Here is a 27,943-nt window from a genome sequence, read left to right as displayed (position 1 = left end):
TGGCATAGCTTTCAGCATCATAGCAACACAGAGCTGCCAGAGTATGACAACTGATAGACGTGTGGTGTGGTTCCCTGACTTGGAAATGAACCTGCACCACGGTGGTGAGGGTACCAAGTTTAACAGCTTGACTGCCATATATTGCTTAGAGGCAATAAAATAATTTATGATTATTTTAAATGCAATTTAGAAATGCAGACTCTAAGATTTGAACTTTAACAAAATTTCAATAAATCACAGTGTGCTATGCTTTCTTCGCAAACAAAAACACAAATCTAATACATGGTGAAAGCAATAAGTGGTCCATTTGAAGACTGGATTTCATTGTAATTAGCTATGTCTTTGAAATCTCTTGGGGCTATGGAATGCTATGTGCCTAATACCATTGTTCATAAGAATGAAGTTCTCATCATCAGGTTATGTAACTTTCAGGAATATTCACTTTAGGAAGGATTTGGATCTCCATTTAATTACTAACCAGGCAGACTCCTGGAGAATCAAACTGGGAAACAGGTAGAGAGGAGAAATTATTCCAACTCACCCCTGGTAGTTGGGGGCTGGGGGAAGGTGGTGGTGGGGATACAGAGTCATTACTGAGGCAGTTTTGAGTGAATGTCTGAATAGGTTCTTGCACTCTCCTGGCAGAGCTTTGAAAACAGCCAGCCATCAGCCCAGATCCAGGCACCACCACTTCAACAGAGAGAATTGTGTTTAGTAGCAGAGGCAGAGCGAATGCCAGCAGTAATTTATCTACAGGTTCCAACAATGTAAATGATCCCAAAGATGTGAAAAGGAGGGGCCTGATCGGGATGCTGATGCTCTGGGTGAAAGATTTCCATGATGTTCACTCTCTTCAATAAAAAATTTATGAAAAATATTTTATAAATATTTTTTAATGACAGAACAGGCCATTTATGAACTCTCATGGATCTACTTGATGGAACAACTGGACAGTGGTCTTGAATAAATCAAAACATAAATGTTCCAACTTATCTGTAAGTCTTATATCAGTCTCACAATCTAGAGGGTTCAACAATTTTTAAAAAGTTGTATATATATTTGAAATAATTGTAATGAGAAATTGAAAGGTTGCTCTCATATGCAACATAGTTTGAGTCTAATTTGATTCAGAAAATATGTTGATATTCTAGATCAAAAGTTTCAGAATATAGATTTGAGTTTAGGTTTTAGAATACTCAGCTATTTTAATTTGGTTTATGGTTAATTAACAAAAAAAAATTGTTATTCAATAAAAGAGCCTGGTTGGTATTTGCTTAAGCTTCTCAATTCCAGAGAATGTGTTGCTAGAAGTTTGTAGGTGATTTGGAGCACATTAAAGCAGAAACAATCCTAATGCTCAGATTTGCATACATTTTGATACAACGAGAAAGTGATTCTCGATAATCCTTGAGCAGGTACTATAGGACACAAATTAAGGGAAATTCATACAATCATAAAAAGTAAATTTGGAACTAGGAGATGTTTTTGGGGAATTTCAGCCTCCTGAGCTGAGCACTTACCTGGTTACTGAAGTAATTAACTTTGGTAAATTATTACTTTATCTTATAATGTTTTGTCGATTATATAGTTTTTTATCTTGTCCTTCTTCCTTTTTAAAATGTGAATATATACAATATTGTCTCTTTTAAAACACTATTTTATTTTTATTGCTTGGTTAAAGGATGAAAATTGTTGCTGTAAAAGTGATTTGAGTACATTGGAAGCATATTACTGACTGAATAGATTTATAATTTTAATATATTCAAAGTATCTGCTTTGACCTTTAGCCTGGAGTTTGAAACATAAATTTCTGACTCACCACAAATATTACCTCCCATTTTAACATGGGCATAGCCATCTACTCCCCAGGAACTTCCCCACGAGTTCCGCACAATCCAATATGGAGTACTTCCTGCAAAACATGAGATGGTAAACAACCCTGAAAGTCTCCAATTTGTTGTGAATGCATGTTTATTTAGAGTTTAGGTCCTGGTAAGTATAGTACCTCAGAGAAACAGATTAAAAATGCAATATAATGCTAATTTAAACTAGTGAAGTAAATTTGAGCTTTACATAGTGTCACACTCCAATTACGGGGAAAATATATGGTTGAATTCATTTGACTTAATATGGGGACTGCATAAAATGAAAACACATGCACATTTTCACAGAATTAGGAAAAGGAAAAAAATAATTGTTAGATATGTATGATTAAATAATAAGCACTTTTCCCAACAATTATCCTAAACAGTCCAGAGGGACAATACACATTATTTAAATCAAGAATTATTATCATTTTAACAAGGTATCTACCAAAATTGGTAGGGAGAACACGACAGGGCATTTATACATGGAAGTCTACTAGCAAGTTGTAAAGGTCTTAGGAAGACTTAGAGCAGGACCAAATGTCAGCATTTTAAAAGATGGCGATCATTTGTCAGTCAGAGTCCAAGCTGGAAAGTAATCAATCAAGTCTTATTAGCACTTACCTGTTCTATCAAACCCAGTTATGAGGACTGCATGATTCGCTTCTCCACTAGAGCAATGATGCTGTATTACGCCTCCCAGATAATCTTGCCAGCTCACCGCATCTACTACCACTACTAAAGGGCCAAAGGTAAGAAGTGCCTTTGCCATTTGGTCTTCTTGGTCACTACCAAAAGAGGAAATATTTGGTTAAGGAGTTTAGTTTTTAAGGTGAAAATATTTTATAAAAACGATCTATTTAATCTGTATATGGTTAGGAGTAGATTTGGTTGCAAGTTCAGAAGACTTAACTGATGGAGGCTAACAGAAGTCTGAGAGAATGGCAGTGCAGGACTGCTATGGGGATCCAGGATCTCAAGAACCCAGGATCTTTCTATATTATTGTTCTGCCATGTGAGGTTTCCATTCCCAAGGTCAATTAATGGTCCAACATGGCTGCTGGAGTTCCAGCCATTTAACACATATTTCAGACAGCAGGAAGTAGAAAGGAGAAATGCTATAGTCCTGTTGAGAAGACTTCCCGGAAGTAACCCATACATTCTGCATGGATCTCATTGGCTAGAACTCAGTCATATGGCTGAGTCTAGCTTCAAGGAGAGAGGAAATGGAGTTTTGTAGCTGACTGGCAAAGTATCCAGTTATAATATAAGGATTCTTTTAATAAGAAAAGTGGGAAGACTGGATGCTAGGAGGTATCTCTGCCACATCATGTGAGAATCAAGAGACTGGCCAACTTATGTTAGTGAATGTTGAATACAGAATTTACATTTGGGAAGGGTTACCCCAAAGTGGCAAATATAATTATATGATGGAAGAAATGTTAAGATGCCAGGAGAACTAGTACTATATTGTGAAGACTGCAAAAGATACAGTTATTGTTGTCACACACGGACATCTACTGATAAAATCTTATGATACATAACATTTGGCCTTCATCGATCTTAGAAGTATGTGATTAAGGCATTATTTACATTTCTAAAGGTCAAATTTGTGGATAAAGGACACTGAAACCAAGTTACTGATATTTCAGACCATTAAAATAGCCTTTGGTAGTTTATTGCGGCAACAAGGCATGCGTGGAGCAGGAATGCGAAGGAGTCAATAAGCCCTCATCACGCCCGGCTGGAGAGCAGGTTCCGTCAAGGGGATATTTTGTCCACAGATATGGAAAAAAATTTAGTGCATAACAGTGCCATTTATTGAAATAGAAACTATACATATATTCTAAACATTTATTCATGTTACCTGTTAACGTGAAGCTCTGTTTTGTGTAGATCTATAAGCAGTCACTTTTAATTTTTGATACTTTAATAATAATTGGTATTCACTGAGACAGGCAAAATTAGAAAATTCTTAAAAGGCATCATGGTAGGCTAACAGGCTTTGAAGTTCCGCATACCTGGGTTCAAATTTCAGCCGTACAGCAGAGTCATTGCATCTACTTTGCAGAATCAGTATAAGGATAAATTATACGTACAAATTTTGTAGTATACCTCACGCATAAATCATACTCTAGGTTTATAATAAAAAATTGTTTCCTTCCCTCTTTTCTAAGTTATCTAATAAACTAATTTTGTTCAGCATAGGTTTTAGTGTGCAATGCATATTTTATTGTATTCAAATTTTTTTTAATATTTTATAATCCAAATATGACAAATATGATCATCTCTGTATTATCCAGAACACAGCTGTCGCCACCTTTTTAAGATAACAAGAGATAGATTGTAAATACATGACATCAAAGATCCAGTGACAGGAACAGCATGAAGGAAAGAGAAAGATCAAGACAGAGAAATATTTTTTAGAATGTAAAGGGTAATTCACATTGTAAGATCAAGGAAAAAATTTAGTAGTAATCCCGGCTTTGAGGCAGGGCTAAAGAAAAGATATCAAAGATATTGGAAAATATGAAATAGGACATAGTCAGGACCAGCAGGCAAATGTTCCACGTAGCCCCAGAACTGACAAGCATTGTTTTCACTTGTCTTTCAGAAAAGTACTGGCTTTTAGCAAGTTAAAACATACTCCAAACAGCATCTTTATTTCCATTATTAACCCAATACAGAACTACTATCAAAATGTACCTTGATAATGGATATATTGTCAATCAAATATTGTCCCATGAGCTTAATACTCATTTCACAGATCAGCAAGATACAAATTCTACAGTGTTTAAAAAATTCTCTTAAATTTTACTGTCATCAAGATTTGGGGATTAAGGCATGTCTTATCTGTTAGAGGTCCTTGACAAGCATGTAGATTTCCATCTCACTGTCCCTAGAAGTCAGTGTGCTATATTGTGTCCTAGTTTTTCTGTCTATTGTTCTATGAGGTAGGTTCCCTCCCAGTTTGCTTATTTAAATAGTCATTCTCATATTTTATCCTGAGTTCTGAAATGTCTTTTCTGGGTCTAATGAGCAAAAATGCATGAAGACGCCTGGATATGAATGGTCATTTTGCTATAAGACTATATTACGTTTTTATGATTCAGTGGGTTTTTTGTTTTGTTTTGTTTTTTAAGATATTTTCAGGTTCTGCACAAGATTTATGGAGTTTTTGGCTGGTCGTTGTACCCTGGGCTGATGTTGTCTGAGAATACTAAAAACCTAAGAGCTCATGACCTTAAAAATAGAGGTAGGGAAAAAAGTATGAGCTTCAAGTCGGAAAGAGACAGTTCTAATCTGGCCCTATGATTTACTAGCTGGGTGACCCTCCCTGAGTCTCAGGCACCTTGGAGGGAAGTGGTGATATTTAAGCGCCAGGGGCCTGGTCCAGTGCCTGGTTATCGCAGATGCTGTCAAAGGCCTTCCCACATCCCACCGCAGTGCAATCGGCCAAAAAGGAGCTTCCAACAAGGAGACCCTGCAGCTCTTTGCCTGAGCCCCGCTCTCCTAAAGAGGCAGAAATCAAGCCTGCCCCACCTAGACCCCAGCTGCACCCTCCACTAATGAATCATGGGAGGTGGGAGCCTCAGCTTGGGTGGGTTCACTCCGAAATGCTCAGTTGACCTTGGCCCCAGAGTTCCCCAGTAGGACTAAGTGCCACGTTACCCTCTGTACTCAACTGCTTAATAAGAAACCTGCTTTCTCTTTTCTGTCTCATTCCCCCATTCCCCTGCCAGCGTTTCCAGGGATCACTTCCTACATGTCACAAATGAACTTGATATTCTCCCCCAAATCTGTTCCTGTCTTAGATTTCACGTCTCAATTAGCAGTAATCCCATTCTTTCAGTCATAAGACTGAAAAGCCTGGAGTCATCTTCAACTCTCTTCTCTCTTATCTTCTATATAAAATCCCTCAATATTCCCTGTGGGGCTTTATTCTCTGTGAGTGGTATTAACTATTATCTCTCACTTCTAAGACCTTTCTTCTAACACTCTGCTCTAAGGTTATTACCTGATCAACCTTTATCACCTCATCTCTTACTAGTCTTGTCCTTCTTCTCTCCACTAGTCATATTGGCTTCCTTACTGTTCTTTAAATATGCCAGGCACACTTCTGCCTCAAGGCCTTTGCACTGATAGTTCCTTCTGCTTGGAACAGTAGTTCCCCAAATCTCTGCATGGTTAAGTTGCCACACTTCTTCACATCTTTAGTCAGATGTCTTTTCATGGAGCCCCTCTGTAGCCACCCTTTCTAAGATGTATGCTCCCCTCTCCTCCCTCTGATGTTGCCTCTTCCTTTCACTGTGTTATTCTGTTCTCTTTAGAAGCTGTTACATCTAACATACCAGGCATATTTTTATTTGTCTTGCTCATTGCTTGTCTCTATCATTAAAATATAATCCTGAGGGTAGGGTTTTTGTCTGTTTTTTTTTTTTTTGCTGCACAGTTAGTTTAGCACTGCATCCTCAGAGAGTTTAATAACGTGGAGATTTTTATGGGGATCTCTTCTTTTTTAATCCGAGTTGGATAAATCCTGTTTGAGGCCCAATGCCAATGATCTTTGCATATTCTCTCTCTCACGCTCAGTTTCTCTCTAATTCAGACTAATGCCAATTATTCTTTGGTTCATTCTTAGCTTTTTCAATTTGCTACTCATGACACAGGATTCCTGATCCTTTTTAAAGACATTTTGAAAATCTAATTCCTTCGTGCACACAGGCTTCACTTACATTCTCAAGGCACTGATAGCTTATAGCGGCACACTTTCTCATTTTAGAAAGTGTGGTACCTTTACCCTCAAAGGAGATGCTGACCCATGTACTCAGCGACCCTGCACATTTTATTATAGAATCTATGATCCTGCCAACTGTGGACCTAAGGCTCTCTGGTGTATGCTTCCTAGGGTCGCCCTGAGAGTCCTTGCTACAGACAGGAGCCATGTTGACAATCTGCCAGTCCCTTGACACACTTATGCTTATTTAGAGGGGTTCCATTTTGTTCAAGGATCCAATTTCACCCATGATTTCCCTCAGATCCCTTGGGTAGACACCATCTGGACCAAGAGATTTTTTTCAGTACCAGCAAGTTATAGGGCTGTCTGTCACATTATTTGAATTTAATTTCTCTCTGTTCTCTGTTTCCAAAGACTGTGCAAAGCTCTATTCATATTTAAAAAAAAAAATGAAGCCAGGAGTTGGTTGAATCTTCCTCTGTCCTTATCACCCCTGAACACCTATTTTGCACAACGTCAAGTGGTCGCGATGGTTCTCTAGCCAGCTTTGAGTTTTTCATGTGATTTTAAGGCATTTTTTAATGACTGTTTTCCCCTGAACTTGTCCAAAGTCATCTTGCCCTTCAAGTTCCAACACAAGTGCTCTTCCTCAGCCCATCTTCATCTGTCCCTGCTCTCCCCTCCTGCCACATCATCCATCTCCAGGAACACACTCTTGCCTACTTGTTTCTAATGGGAAAGTTGCAGTTTATGCTTTTCTTATAGCCGATGCCTTGAAAATGCAAGGAACATAGCAGGTGTTCCAAAACTGCTTCTTGGTAAGTAGACTGCTTCATATTAGCTGGTGAGTCTATACAAAGCAATTTTTGATTGACTCAGGAGTAAGATTGAAATATGCTAATAGTATTTATAACACCTAAATTTGGTAAGAGGAAGGTGGTAATATACATCAAACCTTAAACTGGATTTAACTGTATTAATTTGTTCTTTCTATTGGAATGACACATGGAAAAATAAATAGATCATATCTGAGAAACAACATCCATAGCACTCCATGGTGCCTGCCACTTAGCCTCTCTTGTAAAAAGTAGGTTTTCAAACAATTAAGAGTATGCTGTGATGTCTTCAATCAAGTTATTAATTCCCAATAGTCAATAGATCATAAGTTAAGAAATATAGAGAAAAACACAATAGAATGAAACATTTACCTGAAGTCATATGCAGAAAAACCTTTGATTGAAAATCCAGAATGTGAATCAGAAAAGTAATGGCACAGGCCACTCTGTGCTTTAAATGGGTATTCTGAGTCTCTCACCAGTTTTACTTGCGTCTAAAAGAAAATAATCGCCCAAAAGTTGTCTGTCAAGCAGTTGTTTTAAAAATCAAGTAGAACGGACCATAATGTGTCAAAATAAGATTTTACTTGGCCACACCTTCATCTTGTGGATATTCTTTGGGTTATGAAGGTCTCAAATTAAATCTTTAGGTGTTCGTCATGGACATCCTAGGGAATTAAACTCAGAATCTTTCTTTCTCTTTTATTCCTGTTTCTCCTATATCTTCCTTCCCTAGAATCTCTATCGACTTTATAATAAAGTTTTGTCATCTTTCTCCTGCAAGTATAATAGGGCAACTCACTTTCCTTCCAGAGCTTCTGGTTCTGTTAGTAAATCTCTGAGACTCCCTTAGCCCAGTGGTTTATGTACCAGCAATGGGTAGGCCCAGCATTCTTCTATCCACTTCTCTCTGTGCCATTCATCTGGCATATATGGCACATGTTTTATGATTTTCTATACAGAATCCCCCCTCCCTGAATTCTGAGCTTACGGAAGCCAGGGGACACACAACGTATGGTTGCACACGATGTGATAGAGGGGGTGTGGCACTCAGTGGCTCAAAATATAGCAAATGAACAAGGGGAGGATATTCACGTTTGGGAAACTCTAGCTTGACATTCTACAAAACGTAATAGCACCTCGTTGGATGATTTCATGCAATTGATACTGGATCTAGGACAATGTCGGAGAGAGTCCTAAGAGCACTGAGGGACACTGGTAAATTGGATAAGGGCCTCCAGTGGGAGACAGAGGACTTAAGTGCAGTCCTGGCTCAGTTACTGATGTGGGAACATGACCTCACCTCTCAGATATCATTTCTTCATCTACATGAAGAATTACTAAACAGTTGATCTCAAATGTCCCTTTTAATCTAAAATATTCAGAATTCTATGGAAATAAATAATCATCTTTCTGGGTTATTGTGTGACACATACTTGCGAAAAAAGAGCATTTACCTATTAAGAAATGTTAAGAAATAAACATAAATATTTTTCTGAAAACAAATCCCAGGTAATATTATTCACATATTGATTTCTCGATGGTTGACTTGCCTGAACAATCATTTGTAAATTTTCTGATTAATTCAAGCTTTGGTCATCTAAATTTCTAAACTTAGAAACAGTCCTTAGAATGTGAGAGCAAATTGTTGTAATTCTGAACACACGTTAAACAAGCAAAAGAAGAAACAAAGAGTTTAAAAGGCTGAGAAATTGGTCACCTTGTTTAACCAGTTCAAAGCATTGAGAGTAGATCCTCCACTGCAGCCGTAATTATTATATGAACAATCAATGACCTGCTGTACACTCAGGTCTTCCAAGGGCTCCCCTTTTATTGCACATACAGATTCCACTGCACCCACCACGCTGAAGGCCCAGCATCCTCCACACTGTTTAAAAATAGAAACAGAGTAGTAGTTATTATCAAATAACGTGCAAATCAAGTCTAGCAACATTTCTAAATACCACATTACCAAATCAAGTAAACTGAGCAAAATCTGGAGGCCTACAAAATATAAATGCCCGTCCTATAGGTTTCCAAATTGAAGAAAGAAAAGAAAACCAAAATTCTCTTTTAACCATAAAAATATAATTATCAGTTAAGGTAAATTGGTAGTATCATGATTATAAATTAGCCAATGCAAGTTAAAAGTGAATTTTAGAGATTGGGAAAACATTTGGACCAACTGATGGTCTTTTAAAAGGCTAGTCCGTTCATTGAACATGTGATTTCTGTTTCCATGAAGTGGACCAACTCCCACCCCATTCTTCACTCCCTCTTGTTTCTCTCATGACACTCTGCTTCTACCCACCATCTCCACCGCAAAGGTGAGGGGCAGTGATGAGGTGAGGTGAGGTGAAGGTGTATGTCGTATATGTTGTACTCATTATCTGATGGACACGGGAGCTGAAGGAGTTACTTTTTAGGCCATCAAGATGCCAGCAAGGGCATATCATGGATGCACATGAAATGTCCTAAGGATAGAAACCCGTTTTAGTCATTCCTCATTCAAATACTGGCTGACCCAATCTTCTTGATGCTGAATCTATTAACTGGCTTTTATTGGACCAACTAGAACAGAAAAATAAAAGGGCTGGTCTGGGACAAAAGGGAAGACATGGAGGGAATGAAATCAAGAATCATGCACAAAGAAGAAGGATCCATGGAAAAGGCAGAGGTGAGAGTAAGATTTGAAACTGGGCAGAAGTGACTTAATCATAGGACATGTGTTGCAGAGTTGGGCAAAGAAAGGAAGGAAAACAATTGGCTGTCTTTGTGGAGTAAACTTTTGTGCAATTTTATGGCGTAGCATAGTCTTATTTATGTCTCTATCTCCAGGGCCAATGACATAGTAAAATATTCACTAATGGACTCTACTGTAGGATCTCCACCTCTTGAGAAATGTCAATACAGGTTGCTGACACCATACATACCACTAGCTTTAGTTTGCCTACCTGTAGCTGTCCCAGGATGGCAGTTCCTGCTCAAAAATACCTCTCCAGTATATTCCTTTAATCAAAGATTCCTAACTAAATGTTTCCCATTTATACAATGTAGATACTTTCCGGAAGGATTGGGTTTCTGACTAATTCACACTTCTTTATGAATTCACCACTAAAGCAAATGATTTGGTGGTAAAATTTCATTCACAACAATAGATATAGAATCTGAGAAGTAAAAAGGATTATTGCAACTGGATGGTGACTGAAAAACTGCTGGTCCCAAACACTTGCCGTAGAAGGGGAGGCTGAGTGACCTCTTGAGGTTTCTACTGCAGACACATTGATACTATACTCCTGAGTTTAGGGGATTGACTTTCCCTGGTCAGCTGACATTCCCTATGTCAACCAAGGGAGTGCAGAGGGGTAGAGAATGTCAGCAAAGCATGTACACACACTCCTCAAACATCTACCAGCTAGATTGCTCACTATGTATTACGAGCACACTCATTCACATCTGGTGTTACCACTTTCCTTCCGATTTCAGATAACCCTCCTTCCATCACTTCACAATAACTCACAAGCTGCAGACCTTCCACTGATCACTTTCATAGGCCCACTTCAGGTCAATTTCAAGGTAAATTGCTATATTTATTCCAGCACTTACACATTTCTTAATCATTTAACAGTGTAAACCTGTCCTGCCATTTTTAATACTTTGTTTTCTTTACTGTGTCACTAAGTTTTTGAGTGCTGTGCCCTAAGGTCATTTCTCCCATAATCCCATTCGTTTTCATTGCATAATTTTGTACAAGGTGACTTGAGGAATGTATATGTCACATTAGATCAGAACTGACTGCCTTTTCAAGGATCACAGATAAAAAGTGTATGATCCTGTAGGGTGTGGGGATGGAGGTAGGGTTTTCTGATGGAGCTCAAGGGATGATGCCGGACAACCCAAGAGATCAGGCCACACTCTGGGTAAGTATATCTGGTTTCATGTTACTTTTTCATTGTTGTTCTCCTTGAAAACTACTCAAGCACTTAGTAGTCAAGTTGACCTTCATCTGCTATTTTACAGAAGGCTTAGTAACTGTGATACAGCCACTGGGAAGCACCTCCGAGTTACTGTGCTGGTGACAATGGCATTTAGTGAGAGAACACACCAAGGAAGGTTTATCTTCAGAATAAAAGTTGGGCTTTGACATCTGCCTCTCATTTCACCCGAGATTCTCCCTTCATTGTCATTTTTGGATGATTAGGGTGTGATTTTACTCAGAGAAATGATTAAAAAGAACCCCCCAAAACCTAAAACTTACCGCCTGCTGGTTTCTCACTTGTGTTACAACATGCCGGTCCCTCCAGTCAAATCTTAATGGCAAAGACACGTTGGAGAGAGATGTTTGCACTTCTGCTGGGTATCTGGGAAATCTGGAAGGTTTGCTTCTTAAATAAATAGCTGAGTAGAAACATGAAATGAAAAGACAAGACAATCAATATTATATTACAGGAAGGGGCCCTTGGGATTCTTTTTGGAGGAACTTTCAAACAGAAACAGTAGCTTTCTAGCAGAGTCTGCCACTTGTAATTTTCCTTCATTCTTTTCCTTAACATGAAATGCATTCAGCTGAAAGCTACAAAGATAAGAATTCCTACAATAGGCCTGGGACTGCCACAGAAAATAACTTGTTTGATAGAATTAGGTCAATAATGAAAATGAGTATAATTGACATCATTTGTTTTATCATAACTCATGGAACCAGGGGTGTCTTGAATGGAAAATCACACTGGAGTACTGCAGAAGGAAGGAGGTATTGTCCCTTATAGCCACATGGAAATGTCTACAATTACAATATTTAGTTCTTCAGTAATAATTAGAAGAGAATGGCCATGAATTTATTTCTCTATCAGCACCTGGTATGTATCTGACACTTAGCATTTAATAAAGGCTAACTATTACTCAATTTACAAGATTCACAATTAAACAATTCCTCAAAAATTAAGGAAACAAATTAAAACCAGGAAACTAATAAACTAATAGGCCCATCACACCATACCTTTAAACTCTTCAGGAAACAAATAAGAAAACTGATTTATCCCATAGACAGCAGTGGAGTTTTCACTAGGAAATAAAGAATTCAAGTATCGATGTCTATTAAGACTTTCCTAAAAGAGAAAAACAAAAAGCTAATTTATATCACCTATGTTAACTTTCCAGAACAATCTGCATACAACTAACTTGGGATATTTTTGAGGTGTAAAAGTCAAAGCTTGATTATTTCCTACAGATCACAAGTGAAAGGGCCCACAGGACATCCAGATCAGATTTACAAACGTTTTGTATAAGAATTACTATCTGATTTCAGGTATATTTTTGAGGCTGGGAAAGGTATGTCTTAGCTTTTGTAATTCCCCTTCACTAACCATGTTGAAAGGACTAATTATGTGCTTGTCTAACATGGTGGAAAAAATAAATTGCAAATAAACACTAGATAACTAGTAGAAATTGTCACCAATAGACACTCACTTGATTAAACCATAATGAATTTGGAAAATGTATCCTCTTTATCTCTGTATTTCCCAGCACAAAGTAACAAAGCATGAAAAAAGAAATGAGTAAATAATGAATAAATAAATCTGATTCTATTAGAGCTTAATAGATAACTCTATCTCATTTAGGGTAAAAGACTGGGAAAGAGATGCAATCCTGAAAATTTACCAGGAAGATAGACTGGCTTGTCCATCTGGAGGGAAAATATGATGATTATATACAGATTCCTCAGCTCTGAATTTCATGATCATTTATCTTAGGCTTGCCTTATATGTGTACATGCCTCTATTTCTTAAAACTAACAAATTGTGTAGGATAAAAAAAACGTCAGGAGACTACCATATAGTAACTTTCAGACTCTAGCTCTTCTATATGTGTCTATGCATTTATGTGTTTATTGTGTGTCTGTCTCATAAACCTATTAGCAAACGAAGGTAAGACCTCACTGACTTATTCATCACCATATACCCCACACCGAGCACATGATTGGCACACAAAAGATGCTTAATTAATATTTGTTGTTGAATAAATACATAACTGACATTTCATATATGTCATATAAAACTTAATGGCTTTAAGCTGTTTATTTTGAAGTAAATTATTACTGGGACTTATAATAATCTTATTTTTTCCTTATTAAGCATGCTTGGAAAGACTGTTAATCAATGAAATAATAAACTGTTGTTGAGTTTTAGGCATTTAAAAATAATCTTGAGGGGCCGGCTCCGTGGTGTAATGGTTAAGTTTATGCGCTCTGCTTCGGCGGCCCAAGGTTCATGGGTTTAGATCCCAGGCATGGACCTACACCCCACTTATCAAGCGATGCTGTGGCAGGTGTCCCACATATAAAATAGAGGAAGATGGGCACACATGTTAACTCAAGGCCAATCTTGCTCAGCGAGAAGAGGAGGACTGGCAGTGGACGTTAGCTCAGGGCTTACCTTCTTCAAAACAACTGAATAAATAAATAATCCCTCATGAAGCAAAGCTTTGAATATAATTTGGAGAATAGATGCATAAATATAAAAATAGAACTGAAATACAAAGCAAGTGTGAACATGGCAAGTGACAAACATGAGCCAGAGAGTGCTAACTGCGAAGGAATTCAGAGGATTCATTTGTTCTGTAAGTATTTATTGACCATCATTGTGAGGTGCAGTAATCAGGGAAGGCATTGAGAACGTAGGACGTTAAGAATGCACAGAGCATGTGGTAGTCATGAGAGTGGGCCTCACAGACCTCCTACAGAGAGTGTAATTGCTGCACGCTGAGTTACCCTGATTACACTAAGGGAGGCCATGGTTCCCACATGCTGCACCTAGCCAATGACTGAGCACTAAGGCTGTCCTATTTGGGGGAACTACGGAACTCTCCCGAAAGCTGGTTCTTGATTAATGAGTTCCCAAAGTCCTCTCCAACCCTTCCTTGGGCTGCATCCAAGTGCAGTCCAGGGCACTTCCTCCAACCTCTCCTTCCTCTCTCCTTCACTCAAAGTCAGACTGCACTGTAATCAGATAGCTCACCATAACCCACTTACCATTTTCCATCAATCATTGCTCCTGTGTCAAATGAAGAAAAAAAGAAAGAGAGGCAAAAATTACCAATATCAAGAATGAAAGACGGGCCATCACTACAGATGCTTCAGGCATTAGAAGAATGATATTTTGACAATTTTATGCCAATAAGTTTGACAACCTACATGAAATGGACAAACTCCTTGGAAGAGACAAATCACTAAAGCTGAATGTAAAAGAAATAGAAAATCTGAACAGCCCTTTTTCAATGAAAGGCATTAAATTCATAATTGAAAATCATCCCATAAAGAAAACTCCAGCCCCAGACGACTTCATTGGTGAATTCTATGTAATTAAAAAAGAAATAATACCAATCTTACACACATTCTTTGAGAAAATAAGTGAGAAGGGGACACTTTGCAACTCATTTTATAAGGCCAGTATTTTGTTTACAAAACCAGACAAAAACATCTCAAAAAAAGAGAGAACTATAGCTCGATAGCCCCCATGAATATAGAGGCAAAATCCTTAACAAAATATTAGCAAATCAAATCCAACAACATATAAAAAGTATAATACATCATGCCCAAGCAAAGTTTATTAAAAAATGCTACATTGGTTTAATGTTTTAAAATCAATCAATGTAATATGCCACATTAATGGAACAAAAGGGGAAGGAAAAGCATACAATATTTTCAATAGACATAGAAAAAGCACTTGACATAACTCAACACCCTTTCATGATAAAAACTCTCAGCAAACAGTGAATGAAGGGAAACTTCTTCAACTTGTCTGAGACTATCTATGAAATGCCTGTGTCAACCAGAGGTCAATTTCTAAAAGACCCCACATGTGTGAATTTTGTATGTTGTTCCAGTACAGTCACTCCTGTCATTTCATGGCTGTCCACAGCCCGTACCAAGGCTCCTTGATATTTATAATCTCACTTCTTGCCAAGAACAAAATACTCTGAACCCCAACGCGCTCTGCTTTGCCTTTTGCCTACTACTAATCTCTCTATCCCCTTCTTTTGACTCTGCAAGACCACTAAAAAGATTAAAAGTACTTCCCTGGAGCATTGTGAACAAAGCGTGATTCTCTTCTACATCTATACACACACACATACAACACACGGGCACACACACACACACACACACACTGGGTTTCTCTAATCTCTTCTCAACTTTGCAACAAACTGAACAACTGAAATGTCCTTACTACGTCAACAGACACCCCATTGCTATGCAATGTTTGGCTTTATACTCAACCTCTCTGGGCTTTATTTTCTTCAAAACAAGGTAATAGTGACCTTGCAGAATGCAATGATTAAATAAGATAGTGTTTGGAAAACACATATTACAGTGCCTAACAGAAAAATACTTGATTAAATATTCTCATGCTGCACCTTTTTTCCCTTTAAACATAGAATACTTGGCTTACAGAAAATGTTATTCAAAGATCGTGTTTTCAGGGTTTCTTGGGTTACTGTGGAGCAAATCTTTTGCATGGAATTAGAAATGACCAATTATCTAGTGAAAGCAACAGACTGTTTTCATAGTAAAATAATATTGTTAGTGTATCTAAGAATATTTGTTCTCCTATTTTCTAATAGGATGCATATCAAGTCCACCTAACAGTGGTTCAAAATCATTTAAATTGTAAAAAGCCTTATATTTCATTTCTGGAATTATTGGTTCTTTCAAGTGACTTTTCTGGTCTACTTCGATTCTTGCTGTCAGAGCGGATTTCACAGAAGCATCACAAACTGTGAGTCTGTAGTGAGAGCCTGCTCCTCATCACGTCAACAGCCTCTGTCATAGAATCAAGTGTAGGTAAAGGACCCATTAGCATATGTTCTATTTTCTTTTAAAGATTGGCACCTGAGCTAACATCTGTTGCGAATCTTTTTTCTTCTTCTTCTTCTTCTTCTCCCCAAAGCCCCCCAGGACATAGTTGTTGCATATTATAGTTGTAGGTCCTTCTGGCTCTGCTATGTAGGACGCCCCCTCAGCATGGCCTGATGAGTGGTGCTAGGTCAGTGCCCAGGATCCGAAATGGCAAAACCCTGGGCCACCAAAGCAGAGCGCGTGAACTTAACCACTCGGCCACGGGGCTGGCCGCTAGCATGTGTTCTTAACATAAAGCAATACAGGATATAACTGCAATCCACTGTATAGTAAACGTCCCTACAGCCATATGAAATAGTAAAACGAAAGACCTTAATTTCATTTAGGAAAGAAAAGATGTGAAGTTTTGAGCAATATACAGGAAACATCATTAGTAGCTCTGAAAGGTGTAGAAGTTTGAAAACAGATGGATCATATAGGAGAGAAATTAGAGTTGATAAATCAAAATAGCCTTTAAACAGATCTGGTGAAAAATTATGTTTACATATTTTTTGTTTTGTTTTGTTTGTTTACTCGAAAGTGTTTAATTGAATGAGTTACAATAAGACAAACCAGATTCCTACCTGGGCCAAAGAACTTTAGGAAATTATCCTATGACTATAAAACTAGTGAAAACCTGTTCTTTTGACATTAACAGATATTGTGTAGATATTAATAGATATTGTCCTAAATTTCTCTAATCACCATCATACCTTAGGGCGTGTCCCTGAAGGTACCTTTACTATGACTTCTAATAGCCAGTCATCCTTCTAAAGGCTGGCATCTCTTGTGCTTAAAGTTGCCTCTGTGTGTGTTTGTGTGTGTGTGTGTGTGCACGCATGTGTGCACATGTTTAGGTAATCACACATTCCAACTAACAATTTCCATGTCATACGTTCCTAAGCAGTCTTTTTTGTATTCAAATTTGCTGCTTTGCCGGTCTAGTCAGGATATCTCATTAACTTTCTACAGCTTTTACCAACCCATAGAGGAAAGGAAGGGCATTGTTTGCTCGAAACAAGAAACAGGATTGTTCAGTCTAATAATAATAAAAGACAACTCTATTTATAAGAGACCTAAGGCAGTCTCATGGGGAGATTAGTCTGGAGTTTTAAAATTCTTCAGAAATCAACATTTTTCTTATAGGATCAGAAAACCCCCCCTTCCATCCCAGGCATCTTAACTCCCCTAACTTTCCAATCGCAGGTAACAACGACCTCAGAAGTTACTCTCTTTAGGGCAAGTTGAGAGGGAAATGGTCATTCTGAAAAAGATCTGAAAGCAGAAACCCATAGGAGTGGGGGGTGGGCAGGGGGTTCTGAGCTCTTCGCGAGGATTTACCCCACCCTCTGGAGAAGAAAAATCAGTAACATCATTTCCTAGACTGCCACTAAGCAAGAGTAAATTAAATCAAGCATTTTCTTCTTGCACATACTCAATGGCTTCTAAGTAAGTGTAAATCCTTTAAGACCAAATTGTTGGGCTCTGAAATAAATTTCTTAGCTATTGGGTACACTAAATACATAGGGTTGAAGGGATTATCAAATTGAACACAAGTATAAGTATTTTTTCTAGGTGCTTTATTATATGAATTAAATTAGCCCTGTATGAGGTAATTGCTAATATTATTCCACTTTGCAGATGAGAAAACTGAGGTGCAGACAACTAATTTGCCTAACGTCACATGGCCAGTATTTGGTGGAGGGGTGTGGCTAAGTTCTAGGAGATCCTCAGACGGGAGGTAAACTTTAAGAGACTTCTGGTCTCTTTTATTGGCTGAGAAGGCAGTGAGAATCTGAAATCTTCTCTCACTGGTACCTTGGTTTTCATCTATTAATAGTGATTTATTTTGTACTTATCAATATGGTGTGTATGTTCCTTATCATGAAGCCCACGCATCAATGGGATAAGTTGTATAAGGAAATTACTAGAGAAACAAAGGTTGTTGAACACTCTGAACTCACCGCCTTTCCCTTCTGTTATTTACATTTTTCTCTTAACAGCCCTTGTTTGCAGATTCTGAAGTTTGGTGTAAAATAAATCATAAGTTTGACACACAGATTTAAAATGTTATCCTTGCTAGTGCTTTAGTTTCTGAAAGTTGCAGTATGCCCAGGGATGAGCAAAAATGGTAAAATATTAGCATACAATGTTGGAGCATCGCTGAGAACTTCTCTCAAGACTTAGGATTTGTGAACCTGAGATCAGTGGTTCTCACCTGAAGGCAATCTCCATCCTCCCCGGACTCCCTCCCAAGGACACCGGAAGTGTCTAGAGACATTTTTGATTACCCTGCTGTGGGGGGAGGCTACAAGCATCTAGTGGGCAAAGGCCAAGGATGCTGCTAATCATGCCACATTGCACAGGACAGCTCTCCACAACAAATAATTAGCCATTCCAAACATCAACAGTGCCGCTGTTAAAAAGCCCTGTATTAGAATAATAAAAAATTTTCATAGGATATACTTTTATAAATTACTGCTTTAGAAAAGTTTCTTGGACAAAGCATGTTATATATGTTGTGCTGATGTCCATGTACAAATAATACTTATATATAATTACTATGCAAAATAAAATAAGAAGAAACGTGTAGTCATTTAGTATTTGTGTGTGTGGTTCTGAGCGTAAATACTGAATTAAAAAGATATTCCTCTGTGAATTGGTTGAGGCAATCTATTTTTCTAGTGTACCAGTCTTTATACTCTTCTGTTTGTTCACTGGAAAATGGATTATAGCACAATGTTTAAACATAACAATATTCATTTATTAGAGTATAATTTCTTAGAGGTCAGCACATGTCTTATTATACACTGAATCACTCAGAAAACCTAGAACAGCTTCCTGTACACAGTAAATGCTAATGTATTGGATAAACGGATGGAGATATGGACAAATGAATGAGCAAATTCTGGCCCAAGAATTCAAGTTCATGATATATTTCCATTTAGACAATGTACGCTTTAAGCTAGAAACATCAGAAATGGCCATCTGAATATCAGTATCTTACAGCTAATTCACTCTTCATCTTTATGTTAGGTAGAAAATGTGGCTTAAAGCAGTCTTGGATAAAGTTTACTTGCAGGAGATAATCCGGATTTCAGTGGGCTAATTACAGCAAACAAATCTGTGGTTCATGAGTTAGGATCATCCGTTGTAAAATGCTATGATCTTCTATTTACACACAAACAAACATGCCTAAAAGTATACATAATTTTATAAAAATTAGCATGCAGTATGTGTCATTACGGCAAGAATTTTTAAGGTGAAGCTTCTGAAATTTTATGCAAAATCACGTTTGTATTGGCATGTAAATATTATTCTGAAGTGAGTAAATACAACTTTTATTAGCTCCATTATTGGATCTGTGGCCCCCAGAGGGATCTCAATACCTACTGCTCTGTGGTAAAATAAAGAGCATCAATAAATACCAGTGCACCCCTAGGTTTTAGCACAAGGAGGAGTAACCTGACTCCAACAGTTAGGAGCTTCCTGAGCACTGGAAGTTTCTAAAGGAGTGAAAGAGCAGAGACAAGGGCTGCCATCCCTTCTTTCTGCTGTCGGTAATCCTAGATTACAGCATCCCATAATAAACCAACGAGGAGCCAGATCTTCACCCGACAATAATGTAATGATGGTTTCTGGGCAAGTGTCACAGGTCACCTAATTTCCATTTAAGAAATATTCCTGGGGAGCTTATGAAAATACATGCTAAGGGATGAGAAAAACTTTTCACCATTCTCTGAACCCATGACTATGAAAGACATTACTAATCAATCAGGCACTTTCTCCAACTCTGTCTCCAGGTGCAATGCCCTGAATACTTCTCAACACCATGTTCCAGGCAGCCACTATTAATCAATCAGTTTGCAAACATGATGAGACCTATTTGCTGCCCCTAATTAAGATACCAAGATCCAAAGACTGCAGCTGTTGGTCCTTAGTATTTGTCTACTTTTCATGCTACAGTTTATAAATTCTCTCAAGCACAACACAGTATGCTTTATAATTCTATTTTAATTTTTAAACTTTATTTTTTTAATTTTAACTTCATTATGTAGCAAGAAACTTTTCTAGATTCTGAACATAATTTACCTGATAAGTAAACAGTGGGCAGTCTCAACCAATTCACAATCTGACATAATTTTAGAGAGAGAAAGCTTTCTAGAGTTATACCGAGTTTTAGTTACCACGCACTTTAGTCCATCCTGCCAAGCCAGAAGAATCCTTCTTAATGCTCCTGGGTCCCAAGAAAGCAAGGCCCTTTCTATCTTTGCCTGTCTCCAGCTCTCGACTTCACATGCAAACAGCCACCTAGATTCAGACACTAAGAGGTGTTCACAATTTCCACCTACTACGTCTTGAGGCTTAAATGCTGTCCCTTCTGGGCTTCCAACTCATGAAGTAACTTCCACTAGAAGCAGTTGCTTTGAAAACTCTTCCAGGCTTTCTCAACTCAAGCTTTTTAAAATGTACCAAGAATCTTCATAACTCTGTCCTCCTCCACTTACAACTTTCCATCTCCCAACCTGGATCCTGGTATTTCTTCCAAGAAGAGTTCTATTTTCTAGACATTCATCTCTTGGGTATGGCCTCTTCACAGGACCAACAGGAATAACCATATAATATATACATAAATTGTATAAATTACAGATGTTAAACATATATTTATTACTCTGGCCCCATTGTGCCTCCAATCTTCAAATATGATACTTTTGAGGATCATAGCAGCCCCTTTATTTATTCAGCCAATGAGCATATTACCAGTATGGGTAAGATTGACTATTTTCTCCCTAAGGGGTTTGGATCACCACTGTATGCAACAAAGCTAAAGACAGGGATAGAATACAAGACAGAAACTTTGTTCTCAACCGATTGTACCCGTGCTTCTGGTTTTCAAAGCTAGAATGGAACTCAAGAGCAATAAAATGGAGAAAAAAAGGACACACCTTGGTTTGGGCAAAAAATAAGAATGGACAGAATCAGGCAAGGCTGGGTCTTCCTAAACACTGGAGCTTTCCAGGAAAGAGGAGGAGGAGAAAAGCCCACAGCTATAGAATCCCATGACAAATCTCAAGAAAATATCAGGAAAAAAAATAAATACAATCCCAATCAGTAGTATTACTAAATTCATACTTATTTTTGATTCAGAATGAATGAATTTTCTTTAGTCACGACAACATCTTTCATGACTTAAAAAAATTAAGTAGTATTAGATATACAGAACACAGTGCAGCACACTAAATCAGTATCTCTTGCAGTTTCCTTGATTTCAGGAAAAACCTTATTTATACTCAGCTAACTAGTCCCTTCCAGAGTTTTAAGGCTGGGGTAAAATCTAAGCATTATTATCGAGGCTTCTCAAAATAATCTGAAAAGGAAATGAAATGCTTCCCCTTTCTTTAAATCAGTCTCCACCAAGTCAGGAAGAATTTTGAAAGCACTGCACTAATTTAAGGAGCCCCAGTTGAAAAAAATCATAAATGGGCAAGATTCTCTGAGCTTGCTAAATGCAGGCACTTCTTTTATAAAATTCTAATTACAGAAGGAGGTTACCAGCGCCCCCCTCCGGAAGAAAAACGGCGGGTTTCTTCCTCCTCTTTCTGGAGGCGAAATGGAACAGCTTTGGAAGGCAGTGAGAACCGTCGCGGGGACTGCAAAAAGGAGGTGCTTCTCTCAATCAAAAATACCTTGGACATATCTATTGATGACTTCGGGCGCGTCATATAAATCTACAGAGACAAACCCTTCCTGGAAAATCAAATCTTGCGGTTAGTAAAGGCATGGGAGAGGGCGACACCTTGGCACGTGGGGAACCGGGGAGAAGATCGCTTGTGTACAGCCGGCTCCGAAACCCCAGACAAGTCAGAGAACTGCGGGCCAAGTGACCACCAGGAGTGGTAGCTCTCGGTGGCCTCTGCCCCAGCCCAGCCCCGGGACAGGAAGGGGCGACAAGGAAACAGAAACAGGGAGGCGCGCGCTTGGTACCCGGAAGGCGGCTGCCTGTCGGTCACCGCTCCGCGGCCGGTTGGAGGTGAAGGTGGCGCTGGAGCCACAGCAGATGCAGCAGCAGCAGCAGCAGCAGCAGAGCAACCAGAGCCGCCACAGCGCCTGCAGCTCCATCCCTGAGCCCAAGGCCGGGGCGCCAGCCTCCGCCACTTTCTCTTTCGATTCCTCTGCTCCGCCCCTCCCAGGGTTTGAGGGGCGGGAGCAGCGGAGCGGGGTGCGGCGTCCTGGAGACTCTGACGCTTCCTTAGTCCCCATCACTCTGTCCCTGGAAGTCTGGTTGGCTGGATACTGTTGGGCTCCTCGCTGTTTTTTTGTGGAAGCATCAGGCGTATGAGCACGTGCTTTCTGGTTTCATCTCCGGTCTTTTAAAGAAAAGCCTGAAAACACAAATAATTGTGTGATCTGCACTTCCAGAATGAAGTCCTTTATTTTTCTTTTTATCTCAGATTGGAAGATTCAGGCGGTAGTTGAATTTAGCTTGACCTTCACCCTGTTCCTCCTGCAGTGGTTCCTAATGTTCAAGACCTAATTCTGAAATAATGCTGCGAATTGACACGCAAACATTTCATTCATTCATTCAGCAGAAGTTTATAAATACGTAACGAAAATTTACAGTTGTGAAAATAATACACAATTTCTTGATATATTATGGCCATTTCAACACTCTCGAAGCCTGTTTTTCCACTTGCAAAGGAAGATAGGCATAGCACCTACTTAAGTTTTCATGAAATTTAAATAAAACCATCCTCGTAAAACATTTTGTAAGATGCCTGGCACATTTTAAGTGCTCCATGTTAGCTATTAATTTTTATTTTTAAGATAGCTTTTCCCATTATATTATTATTTTTACACTGCTTTCCACCTGCACAGCCTAGTTCATAATAACCATTCTTCATGCTTTCTTCTCCTTGTTATTTTTTCAAAGCATTTCACTTCATGGTAACCCAATATTAGAGAAGACTGCAGAAGGAACAAAGTCATATTCACATGAGTTAACATCCCAACCTGGCAGCATCTCAGGGGAAGGATTTTCTGGGGGAAGGGGAGCAAGACCCTTTCAGATGTCTGTCATCACAGCAGTGCTGGATGACTCTTGAATCAGCTCAGCTTTGTTTCTCAAATTTAAAGTGCACAGGAAATGCCAATTCTAGTGCAGTAGGTCTGGAGTGGGTCCTGATTCTGCTTTTCTAACAAGCTCCCGGGGGTTGCTGTTGCTGCTGGTGGCACAGGGCACGCTTTGAGTAGCAAGCAGTATGCCACCGCCACTGTTTCTCCAGTTCTCCTCATGCAAGGGGAAAATGAGAAGCGGTCTGGGGTATCCACCTCAGAAAATTCTGCATGCTTTTATGGGCATTCCTCCTCTGTTTGTGTCCTTGGACTGAAAGTAGTAGCTGAGTGATGTTGTCTTCTCTGGGCCTCAGGACCAGCTGTGTAATCTGCTGCATCCAGTGTGGAATGAAAATGGAGGCCTCTTATTCATAAATTGTTCAGAATTTCAAGACGGCAGCAGCAGAGCATTAAACCAAGCGATGAGCGCTTCTAAGCACGGGCTCCTCTTCGACTGCACAGGCCACACATCCATGAAGGAATCTCTACTGGGCCTTTTGTTGTAACCGTTTCTTTTTAAGCTTTTTGGTGAGGAAGATTGGGCCTGAGCTAACAGCTGACATCTGTTGCCAATCTTCCTCTTTTTTTCTTTTTCTCCCCAAAGCCCCAGTACATAGTTGTATATCCTAGTTAAGTCTTTCTAGTTCTTCCATGAGGGATGCCACCTCAGCATGGCTTGATGAGTGGTGCCATGTCCGCACCCAGGATCCACTTTGGCAAACCCCAGGCCAACAAAGCAGAGCATGAGAACTTAGCTAGTTGGCTAAGGGACAGCTCCTATAATCTTTTCTTACCAAGGCTTCCATAAGCATTCAAAATTGTTGCCATAGCCCTCTTAGCCTTTTTAGAACCACCATCCGATTTATATCTTTAGTTTTTACCTAAAGTGAGTCATACTATTCTCTGATGCAAAATTGGTAATAAAAATAAGTACCTCTATTCTGAATATTACGAGGAAAGATATGGAAGACTTTGTAAATGCATGTGTGATGAGATATATTGCTCTTAGAATGTGTGAGGATAAAGATTTAATTTAGGTAATAAGTGCACAGATCAATGTTCACCTCAACCCGGACAGTTTCTCTTCATCCAGCGTCGTCTTGTAAGTCTCTCAAGCCAACACATTTTATTTTTAAATGCAGGTTTGCTTTTAGATCCTAACTACTGTTTATTGACAACCTACTGAGTCAGAAAATTTAAATACACGCAGCCATCCTTACCCCAGGATAACTGGTGCAGTAAAAGAGCCATTTGAACTAAATTTACTTCCTAAGCCCACATCAGCAAAAGCTTTTTGAGCGCCTATTAAGTGCCAGGCATTGTTCTAGGTAATGAGGATACATTAGCACAGAAGTGAGTAAAGAGACAAAAATCCCTGCCCTCACAGAGCCCGTGTCCTGTGGGGAGAGCTACAGGGCAATTAGTGAGTGCTATGGAACGATAAAATGGGCTCAGGAGAGTCGGGAGTGCCAGGGCTGGGAGTTGCAATTTTAAGTAAGGTGTTTGAGGGAGATGTCCGTGAGGAGGAGGCATTTGAACAAAGATTGAAGGAGGGAGGAGTGAGATCTTCAGATGTTTCGGGGAAAAGAAACTAAGAGAGAAGGAATAGTCAGTGCAGAGGCCTTGAGGTAGAAGAATGCCTGACCTGTGCTAGAAACTTAAAAGAAGTCTGTGTGGATGGAGTAGAGAGAAAGAGGGGGAAAGTAGAAGATGGAAGAAATAAGAAGCACACAGATTGTTTATATCCTTGTAGGTTAGTTAAAAGGGAATCAAAATGATCTATTAAATAGTAAAAAAAAAAAAAAAAAAGTGGCTTGAAAGGCTATTATCTTGAAAAATGAAGGTTAGAAGTATCAGCTAATTTTTAGAATAAACACTATAAATTGCATCTATATGGGAGGTGTAATTGTTTTCATTAAATTTGAGAAATGGTAGATAGGGTTTCCTTCACTCCTGTATTAGTTATCTATAGCTGCATACCAATAAGCCCCCAGTTTAGCAGCTTACCAGTACGAACATTTCTGATCTCACACAGGTCCTGTGGGGAGCTGCCTGGCAACGGCTTCGCCTGGTAGTTCTGGCTCAGGCTCTCTCATGAGGTTGCAGACAAGGCCGTCAAAAGTGGCTGTAGGCATCTGAAGGTTTTACGCGGTTGGAGGATTTGATTTCAAGCTCACATGGTGGTTGGCAGGAGTCCTTAATTCTTCCCAGGCTTTTGGACAAAAGCCTCAGATTCTTACCACCTGAACTCTCCAGAGGGTAGCTTGTGGCATGCCAACTGTGTTTCTCCAAAGTGAGTGCTTAGAGAGACTGAGAGAATTGGCAAGGGAATGACTAAGATGGAACCTAGTCTTGAAAGTAGCATGCCATCTCTTCTACTCTTGGTTACACAGACCAAGCCTGGTATAGTGTGGAAGGTGGGGCTCAGTGAGTGTCATCTGGAAAGCCAGCTACCAGAAGCTCATCTTTGATTTTAGTATCCCGGTAACAAATGTGGTCATTTTTTGTGTATGATAAAAATCCAGGACTTCATCCATTTTCAAAAATGCTTCCCAACCTCTATGATATTCAATACCTTATTTATTGTTGTTTCTATCCTGTCAAGAACCGTCTGATTTTTCTTCAGTTTTTAAGCATTCTACTTCATTATAAAACGGCTTTGTTATGGAGTTATTTTGTTTGTTTTTATTTTTACTTAGTAAACTCTCATGTGGTTAGTATGATTTACCACGCATTGTGCTAAGCACTTTGCAAATATTACCTTTATTTAATCCTCATAAGACACCCTTGTAGTATATAGCATTATCATTTCCATTTTATAGATAGGGAAACTGAGGCATAGAAAAGTTGAGGTGCTTGCTCAAGGTTATACAATCTAGTAACTGGTGAATCCGGTATTTGAATCCATGGAGTCTACACTGGCATATGCTGTGCAGCCTCTCCAGTTCTTTGTCATCACTTTTATATACTTCATGAAATTCTGCATCTTCTCAAGATATGCATCATTAACTCATTAGCAATGATCACTATAATTGGATGAGATATTGTAGCTTCAAATAATCAACTAAAGATTGTCAAATAATTTGAAACACAAGCTGAGAAAGACGTTAGTGTTAAACTAGGAAAAATGATTGAATGGCTATTAATTTTATAAGAGATTAGTTCTTTAGTGACTGTTTTTGTGATGTGAGGGATTTTACCTCCCTGCACAACCTCAGGACTGCAGGGTTCAGATTATGAACACACCGATAAGGAATCTTGTCCGTTACCTCTAATCCTTATAACAACCCTGCAAAGTAGGAAGTATCATCCTCACCTTTCAGAAGAGGAAACTGACTTGTATAGTGATTAAGGAATTTATTCACGATCCTAAGTAGTAGGTGGTCACCGTGAGGTTACATTGAGCTGTCAAGCTTCAGAGTCCACGCATGCTTTTCCAGCTACGCCAGGCTGCCCTCAGTTATTCCAAGGCATATCTTGCGGTTGCTTCTTCTTCTTCTTTTTATTTTGTATTAGCATTTCATTAATCATACCTTTTGTAGTCCACTATAAGCTATGTTCTAATATAACTTATAAGAAAGCTTGACACTGGGTAATGCAGTTGAGTCATTGTATTCCCTTTGAGTTGAGGAATTGTTTATTCCTTTTTAATTTTTCTCCATAAACTAGGAGAAGGGATCTTATTCTTCCAGGCAATTAATTAGCTAGTGTCTGCATTGAGAGATCTGATTAGCTCTGGCCTAGGATTTTACACTGAAAATTTTCCTAACGCCATGAAATCTTCTCCCTCACCGCCGTTTGTTATTCTTGCTGTTGATTGAGTTCATAGAGTCATTGCTGCTGTCTTTCACCTCTTGTACTGGCAACACTTCACAGGGACTGTATAAATCCTGAAGGAGAAAATGTGTTACATGAATTTCTAGGTAGGAGTTTAAATTTCCTTTCTGACCAAAACAGAAGAAATGCTGTCCGAACAGCCACCGCTAATGGGAAGGATTTATCAGACCTTAGAAGTAGATCACTCCAGTTTCTCAGCTGGAGGGGAAAGGCTGCAGCAGAGGCTGCCAAGAATGTGGTAAAACAAAGGCGAATGTGGTAACTTCACGGGCCAGCTTCTAACGAGGAGGGAAAATACCGTTAATGAAAAGCCATAATGGATACCTTCTTTCTCCAAACAGTTAATGGAACAGAATGGCCTGAGAAACACCTGAAACCACGAGTGGTTTCTATGGAAACCTCAATCCATTTCTATTCTGCTGACATTTGAATAAACGTGAACAGAGGCATGCTTTAGCTCTGCTGCATTACATGCACTGTGGAGACAGAGCTAATGGGTTTATTTTAGAACCATTATTAACGACTCTAGCAAAATAGTGTCACTGCCGTGCTCATAGACGTAGGCTAGCCCGTAGTCTTAAGTACTTTGGAAAAGTCAGAGATTAATAGGTAAAAACAATACATTTTACATGGAAATAACGTTTTACAGGAGCCTAAAACTTTC

At 39.0% G+C, this 27,943-nt stretch overlaps 1 protein-coding gene across 1 annotated transcript in view; it reads right to left on the bottom strand.

Annotated features, from left to right (window-relative positions):
* CTSO (cathepsin O) overlaps nucleotides 1-22,590 on the bottom strand; it is a 29,762-nt gene extending 7,172 nt beyond the window's left edge. Inside the window, exons 1-7 of the mRNA XM_008543345.2 lie at nucleotides 22,315-22,590; nucleotides 12,436-12,544; nucleotides 11,698-11,837; nucleotides 9,160-9,327; nucleotides 7,812-7,933; nucleotides 2,490-2,653; nucleotides 1,820-1,912 (exon numbers count right to left, since the gene is read on the bottom strand). Coding sequence (XP_008541567.2) covers nucleotides 1,820-1,912; nucleotides 2,490-2,653; nucleotides 7,812-7,933; nucleotides 9,160-9,327; nucleotides 11,698-11,837; nucleotides 12,436-12,544; nucleotides 22,315-22,590 — 1,072 coding nt within the window. The remainder of the gene's footprint in view (nucleotides 1-1,819; nucleotides 1,913-2,489; nucleotides 2,654-7,811; nucleotides 7,934-9,159; nucleotides 9,328-11,697; nucleotides 11,838-12,435; nucleotides 12,545-22,314) is intronic.
* Nucleotides 22,591-27,943: the final 5,353 nt, after the last annotated feature.

This window comes from Equus przewalskii, chromosome 2, assembly GCF_037783145.1.
Source record: "Equus przewalskii isolate Varuska chromosome 2, EquPr2, whole genome shotgun sequence".
NCBI classification, from domain to species: domain Eukaryota; kingdom Metazoa; phylum Chordata; class Mammalia; order Perissodactyla; family Equidae; genus Equus; species Equus przewalskii.
This window is presented reverse-complemented; position numbering and strand designations above follow the sequence as displayed.